Source organism: Sardina pilchardus, chromosome 4 (assembly GCF_963854185.1).
Source record: "Sardina pilchardus chromosome 4, fSarPil1.1, whole genome shotgun sequence".
Classification (NCBI taxonomy): domain Eukaryota; kingdom Metazoa; phylum Chordata; class Actinopteri; order Clupeiformes; family Clupeidae; genus Sardina; species Sardina pilchardus.
In genome coordinates this window covers 35,230,923-35,238,422 of record NC_084997.1, presented here as the reverse complement: position 1 = coordinate 35,238,422, position 7,500 = coordinate 35,230,923, and the positions used below count along the sequence as shown (strand labels likewise).

The following is a 7,500-nucleotide window of genomic DNA, read 5'->3' as shown; positions in this document are numbered from 1 at the left end:
GTGTGTGTGACTGACCCCTGAGGGAGTCGCTCAGGTAGATCTTGTAGCGTAGTGTGTGTGTGTGTGTGTGTGTGTGTGACTGACCCCTGAGGGAGTCGCTCAGGTAGATCTTGTAGCGTAGTGAGTTGCAGAGCTGGATGCCCACGAACTTGCGGTACCAGGTGCGCTTGATGTACTGCGGCCCGTTGCACTCCGAGTTCATCTCCAGCTTGAAGGGGAACGTGGACCAGATGGCGCGCTTGCCTGCGGGACACACACACACACACACACACACACACACACACACACACACACACACACACACACACACAGAGGGACGTCAGGGAGAGAGAGTCCTCCAACAGGGGATCCAGCGGAAGCCATGCAGTGTAGCGTGGCAGTGTGCTGTGTGCAGTGTTGTGCACGTTCACACTCTTCAGTAACTAGTTCAAAGTTCAGTTCACACACGTGCAAAGTGAACTGTTCACGTTCATAGTTCACCATTTTTAATTTTGAACTAGTTCAAATTCAGTTCATTTGAATGAAAATCTGTTTCTGACGGAATATAGGCTACAGCCACCTGTTGTTCTCATCTAATTGAGAATATCCGTAAATTGGGCTTTATTTCGCTGGGCAGATACATTTCTTTTAGGTCTATGGCAGATACCGACGCCTAATAAATGCGGCCGCGCATTTATTAATAATTAATAATAAATGCGTTAGCTGTGCATGCCTGACGGCAGAAGAGTGTAGTTTTTACACCGGGAATATGGAGGAGGCTGCCTTGCTGCATTACCTGCAGCGATGGAACTGTTCAGTGACATACTGTAGGGCTCTTTGAACACGTTATGCATCCCTCTATCATCACTGACAAGTGCAGAATCTTTCCGCGATTGCATTCATATAGGCCTAGCAGCGGTTCTGTGTACAATGCATCATGCGTAACGTGATCATGGGTAATGTAATAAGGTAGTGCAAAGCTGTAGTTTAGGAGTGGCGCCCGTGGGCAGTGAGTGTGACAACGACATACTGTTTCTAAATTGCCAGCAGATAGTGTCACTCGACTTCTCAGGACAAAATCAATTCCGTAACATTTAATTGGACATCAACAGTGACGTTCGTCGCTCATTTCCCAAAATCTGAGCGAATTCACGTTCAAATTCATTATTTACAAATGTGTTGCGTTCAGTTCAGCGTTCACAGAAAAATGAGCGTGTTCAATGAACACGTTCTTTTGAACTCGTTCATGCACAACACTGGCTGTGTGTGTGTGTGTGTGTGTGTGTGTGTGTGTGTGTGTGTGTGTGTGTGTGTGTGTGTGTGTGTGTGTGTGTGTGTGTGTGTGTGTGTGTGTGTGTGTGTGTGTGTGAGTGTGAGTGTGAGTGTGAGTGTGAGTGTGAGTGTGAGTGTGAGTGTGTGTGTGTGTGTGTGTGTGTGTGTGTGCTGTTTGTGTGAGTGTGTGTGTGAGAGAGGGATTCATCTAATTATTGTGATGTTTTGCTCTGTGTTTGGCTATGTGAGAGTGTGTGTGTGTGTGTGCGTGTGTGTGTGAGGGGGAGAGAGGCTCTAATCTCTGTGGAGTGTCACAGATTGGATGATACATTGTGTGAACTTGAAGTGTGTTTTGTTTTACTCTCCTGAGGACTCTTGATTCTGTCTCTCTTCCACCCTTGTGTGCACACACACACACACACACACACATGCTCACAAACACATGCACACACACACACACACACACACGCTCACAAACACATGCACACACACACACATACACACATACACACACAAACACATGCACACACACACACACATACACACGCACACACACACACCAGGTCCAACACCTTTCAGCACCTGTGAATATGAGTGATGAAGGTAACTCACCTGTGACCTCCGCTACACGAGGATCCGCTGGAGAGAGAAGAGGAGGAGTAGGAGCCATTAGTTTACTGTCAACTCAATTTCACTCTTTTCACAGCTGCTGTGTGTGTGTGTGTGTGTGTGTGTGTGTGTATGTGTGTGTGTGTGTGTGTGTGTGTTATATAAAGTCCTGGCAAGCTAACATTACTCCATTGTCTCCATCACCAGTCCTGGGTGAGTGGTTGCCAAGGTTACTGAAGCCGAGGCCAGGTTGAATCCATTAGCGTAGCGTCAGGCTAATCACACTCACACTCACGCTTCACAAGCGAGCGCCTCCGCCGAGAACCGCTCTAATCAAACACACAAGCACACGCTCTCATCTCACGCCTGTGTACTCCTCAATTACACACACACACACACACACAAGCACACGCTCTTATCTCACGCCCTCGCAGCTCTTAAATACTCCTCAATTACTCACTCTCTCTCACACACACACACACACACACACACACACACACACACACACACACACCACAACACACAAGCACACGCTCTCATCTGCCCTAGCAGCTCTTAAATACTCCCCAATTACACACTGTAACACTTACACCACAACCGCATGTTTAGGGGAGGGCAAGCTACAGAGGTTAAAACTATTAAAGGGACCTGCTGCTAGCCACAGATGCTGAGCTATACGCTACATTATACTAACATTACACTTTCACTCCAGAGAGCAGCCAATGTGGCTAAGCTATACGCTACTAACATTACACTTTCACTCCAGAGAGCAGCCAATGTGGCTAAGCTAAACGCTACATTATACTAACATTACACTTTCACTTCAGAGAGCAGCCAATGTGGCTAAGCTATACGCTACTAACATTACACTTTCACTCCAGAGGGCAGCCAATGTGGCTAAGCTATACGCTACTAACATTACACTTTCACTCCAGAGAGCAGCCAATGTGGCTAAGCTATACGCTACTAACATTACACTTTCACTTCAGAGAGCAGCCAATGTGGCTAAGCTATACGCTAGCCTACATTATACTAACATTACACTTTCACTTCAGAGGGCAGCCAATGTGGCTAAGCTATACGCTACATTATACTAACATTACACTTTCACTTCAGAGGGCAGCCAATGTGGCTAAGCTATACGCTACTAACGTTACACTTTCACTTCAGAGAGCAGCCAATGTGGCTAAGCTATACGCTACATTATACTAACATTACACTTTCACTCCAGAGAGCAGCCAATGTGGCTAAGCTATAAGTTACTAAAGTTACACTTTCACTTCAGAGAGCAGCCAATGTGTCTAAGCTATACGCTACATTATACTAACATTACACTTTCACTTCAGAGAGCAGCCAATGGAGGACAGAGTTCTGGTTTCTTTATTTACTGCTTAAGGAATAAATGTGAATGTATGGATCTGTTGATTTGTTTACATAATTTTACTTATAGCTTATTTACTTTAATAGGTACATTATGAAAGTAATTTGGGTTGTAACATCAGACAATGGCCGGGTTTCCCAAAATTGCTAAGAAGCTCTTAAGTGCTAAGAACTTCTTAGGAGCGTTATAAGAATGTTCTAAGAACGCTCCTAAGAAGTTCTTAGGACTTAAGAGCTTCTTAACGATTTTGGGAAACCCGGCCATTGGCTGTGTGAAGCAGGACTGAATCACTTCATTAAGCAAAGTATTGAAAGAAAATGAGGAAGCGTTAGTCATGACTAGTTATGGCCTGGGGGCGGGGCTCAGGGAAGTGATTGACACCTTCTCAGCCTGTCAGTGCGAGTGAAACGTTCTTAGACTGAATCTGTGCCTGTCATGTCCCATGTGTTGAATCGCAGACTCTGCAGCAGAGGACTATGAGACAAATGCAGCCCTTCATGACAAATCGGATATTCGCCAACCCCGACCTCCGATAGAGGAAAAAATGACTTGTGAGTTCCCTGCACAGGAGTTTTCATTTTCATTTCTTTTTTAAAAGATACAATTGACAAAATCAGTCTCAACATATCTTCTCAATTACCAACTCAACATCCAGAACTTCCACCTACAAAGGGAGGGAAACTTCACGTCAGAACTTGACGTCAAAGTGCAACTTGATAGACTACAAAACTTGTGAAATAATGGCTCAGAATCTCAGCTCCTCCACACGTGGCTCCGCCACTCTGCTGCCAAGTCCTTCAAAACTGTTTCTCATCTTATAGCTGCAGATGTCCCTAACATGGCAAAACTGTTTCTCATCTTATAGCTGCAGATGTCCCTCACATGGCAAAACTGTTTCTCATCTTATAGCTGCAAATGTCCCTCACATGGCAAAACTGTTTCTCATCTTATAGCTGCAAATGTCCCTCACATGGCAAAACTGTTTCTCATCTTATAGCTGCAGATGTCCCTCACATGGTGAATGTATCATTGCTGTCTGGCACTTTTCCTGAGTCCCTGAAAACAGGATGCAGGACCTGACAAATGGTGAACAGCTGAGAGATCTGTGGACGCACCGTATCTATGGTACTCCCAAACTAATACTGTGTTCGTGTTTGTGGACACAGATTGGATTTTATCTGAAAATCGGAATCAAAACTGATAAGAACGGAAAAGAACAGAAGCCACGGAGTAGAATCTTTGAGGAAGTAGGAGCCATGTTAGTTCTATATGAGGAGAAACTGTAGCGCCCTCAGTTCAATGTGATTGACTGTGTGTTCATTCAAAGTGTTTGATTGTTCTTATTTAGTTATTCAGTACACCAGCCGCGCCAGTAGGTGGCAGCAGAGCGTTTTAGCATAGGGCTGTATTCACGAGAATCTCAGCAAGGATGTTAAGTTAGTTCTTTGCTGCAACAGAAACGTGAATGTTTGCTGTGTCCGTGCTGAGTGCATTTTTGTATATTTCTACAGGTGAGCTGGTGTTAAAGTGAATTTACATGAGAGTGTTAGCATTTAAGTGACATGTAATGACAGCTAAATGAGAATTTCATGTTTCATGTGCTTAATTTGAAAGGGATATTGTGCCGTTCTATGTTAGCTGTCTAGCTTTGTTTAGCGTATTGAGAAGCCCGCGTTCGGTTTTCCCTCCTCAACTTATAGGCTATTATTGACGTGGATGAGTTTTCTGTACAAGGAGATTAAGTTAGTTCTTTGCTGCAACAGAAACGTGAATGTTTGCTGTGTCCGTGCTGAGTGCATTTTTGTATATTTCTATAGAAACCTTCCATTAAATCTGTGGCATCAAGACTATTGAGCCTTTGAGTCTTTGAGTCCGCTACACTGGCTTTATACACTAATCCAGCGAAACACGGAAGTAACACAAAACCGCCATTACTGCGTGCCTGGCTGCTAAGAAATTAGCCTGTTGGTTCCATAGGTGGCTGTTGCAGAAGTTAGCTGTCATTAATACACGTCTTAATACCTTATGGTGTTAATAAATTACCTTCATTGGTAAGTTTTGGTACAGTCTGACATCATTGATCCAATGTTCCCTTTCACCTGACATTTTCATTCATTAGCAGTCCTCTTGTTAGACATTCTCTGACAGGATGCTTTCATTGAAAAGCACAGACAAGTGTCACTCGTCACACTCGCAGGCACGCAGTAATGGCGATATTCAAGATGGCAGCGCCCATAAAGTTCGCGCTGGATTAGTGTATAGGAAACTGTGAGAGAGCGGGCGCCATGTTGGCTCTATAGGAGTGGAGACTGAGGCCCTTTCCGAAACGGATCCCTACTCACTTCGACTCGGTTAGCGAGTGAACTTCCTTTTCAAGTCCACTCGTGGGTGCAGAGAACACTCGCATTTGAAGGGTTAGAGGGTTAAAACAGCGCTACATTTCGGATGCGCTTGAAGGGTGAAGGAAGTTGACGTCATATTCGTTTTCATAGAAATGATGAAGCCAATATATATTAAATCGCCAATTAAGATGTTCTGGACACCCCTGTGTATTAGGATATACATCCCTCTTCTCTCCTTTCATTACTATGAGTGAGGACATGCATTTTATGCTTTATTTAACATCAAATTATAAAAGTGCTGTAAATGCGACCTGCATATGTGTTTAAATAATACAGCCTACTTCTGTACGATCTTGCACATTTTACTGAGTATCAAACTAAACATGAGTTGTTACAATGTAGCTTAAAACACGCTTTTGTCTGTAAATGCTGTCACACAGACCAAAAAACAACTGGCAGGGAGATACGCGAGCTGCACGAACACTTGAAAACAGTTGCACCTGCGTTTCAAGACAGCATCGATGCTGACTTGCTCCTGGAGGCGTGGTAGCCCCTCTCCCTAGGCACTTCACTCGTCTCAAAATTCGTTTCGGATGATACTTAATGTGGCGGACCCTTGCGTGAACGCGCAAACGAAGTGGAAGTGTGTAGGACTAGGGTTTAGGGATCCGTTTCGGAAAGGGCCTGAGAGTGGATGCCATGTTGACTCTATGGGAGTGGAGACTGTGAGGGGATGCCATGTTGACTCTATGGGAGTGGAGACTGAGAGGGGATGCCATGTTGGCTCTATGGGAGTGGAGACTGAGAGGGGATGCCATGTTGACTGTATGGGAGTGGAGACTGTGAGAGTAGACGCCATGTTGGCTCTATGGGAGTGGAGACTGAGAGGGGATGCCATGTTGGCTCTATGGGAGTGGAGACTGAGAGGGGATGCCATGTTGACTCTATGGGAGTGGAGACTGAGAGGGGATGCCATGTTGACTCTATGGGAGTGGAGACTGAGAGGGGATGCCATGTTGACTCTATGGGAGTGGAGACTGTGAGAGAGCGGGCGCCATGTTGGCTCAGTAGGAGTGGAGACTGTGAGAGGGCGGGCGCCATGTTGGCTCAGTAGGAGTGGAGACTGTGAGAGGGCGGGCGCCATGTTGGCTCAGTAGGGGTGGAGACTGTGAGAGGGCGGGCGCCATGTTGGCTCAGTAGGAGTGGAGACTGTGAGAGGGCGGGCGCCATGTTGGCTCAGTAGGAGTGGAGACTGTGAGAGGGCGGGCGCCATGTTGGCTCTATGGGAGTGGAGACTGTGAGAGAGCGGGCGCCATGTTGGTTCAGTAGGAGTGGAGACTGTGAGAGGGCGGGCGCCATGTTGGCTCTATGGGAGTGGAGACTGTGAGAGGGCGGGCGCCATGTTGGCTCAGTAGGAGTGGAGACTGTGAGAGGGCGGGCGCCATGTTGGCTCTATGGGAGTGGAGACTGTGAGAGCGCGGCCGCCATGTTGGCTCTGTTCCTTACCTGACTCTGTGCTGAAGGTGACCGGGTCAGTTGAGGGGCCGACGCCCAGCTCATTCTTGGGGGTCACTGTGAACTCGTACCTGAGGAGAGAGGGGGACACACCACACAGGTCAGAGGTCAAGGCTGAGGGGATTTTACTCTGCCTCTTTAAAGCACCTGCCATGCTTTTTCAGAAGTGGTCAAGCAGATCAAAATAAAAATAAAAGATTTGTGACCATGTCATGCAAAGCTACTACATGAGAATCAGTCAGTGAAACTACACTTGGAAGCAAACACAGGAACCAGGAATCTGCTGTCTCCATCATCTCCTGTTGGGCCTCTCCCTCTCCCTCTCTCTCTCTCTCTCTCTCTCTCTCTCTCTCTCTCTCTCTCTCTCTCTCTCTCTCTCTCTCTCTCTCTCTCTCTCTCTCT

The 7,500-nt window shown here is 46.3% G+C and overlaps 1 protein-coding gene across 5 annotated transcripts in view; it reads right to left on the bottom strand.

Moving 5' to 3' along the window:
- The window catches only part of LOC134079119 (target of Nesh-SH3), a 42,572-nt gene that overhangs the window by 2,699 nt on the left and 32,373 nt on the right, over nucleotides 1-7,500 (bottom strand). For all 5 annotated transcript variants that reach the window (XM_062535296.1, XM_062535298.1, XM_062535299.1 and 2 more), the window contains 3 exons: nucleotides 7,090-7,169; nucleotides 1,864-1,890; nucleotides 85-243 (listed from right to left, as the gene is read on the bottom strand). In XM_062535296.1, the coding sequence (XP_062391280.1) occupies nucleotides 85-243; nucleotides 1,864-1,890; nucleotides 7,090-7,169 (266 nt within the window). The remainder of the gene's footprint in view (nucleotides 1-84; nucleotides 244-1,863; nucleotides 1,891-7,089; nucleotides 7,170-7,500) is intronic.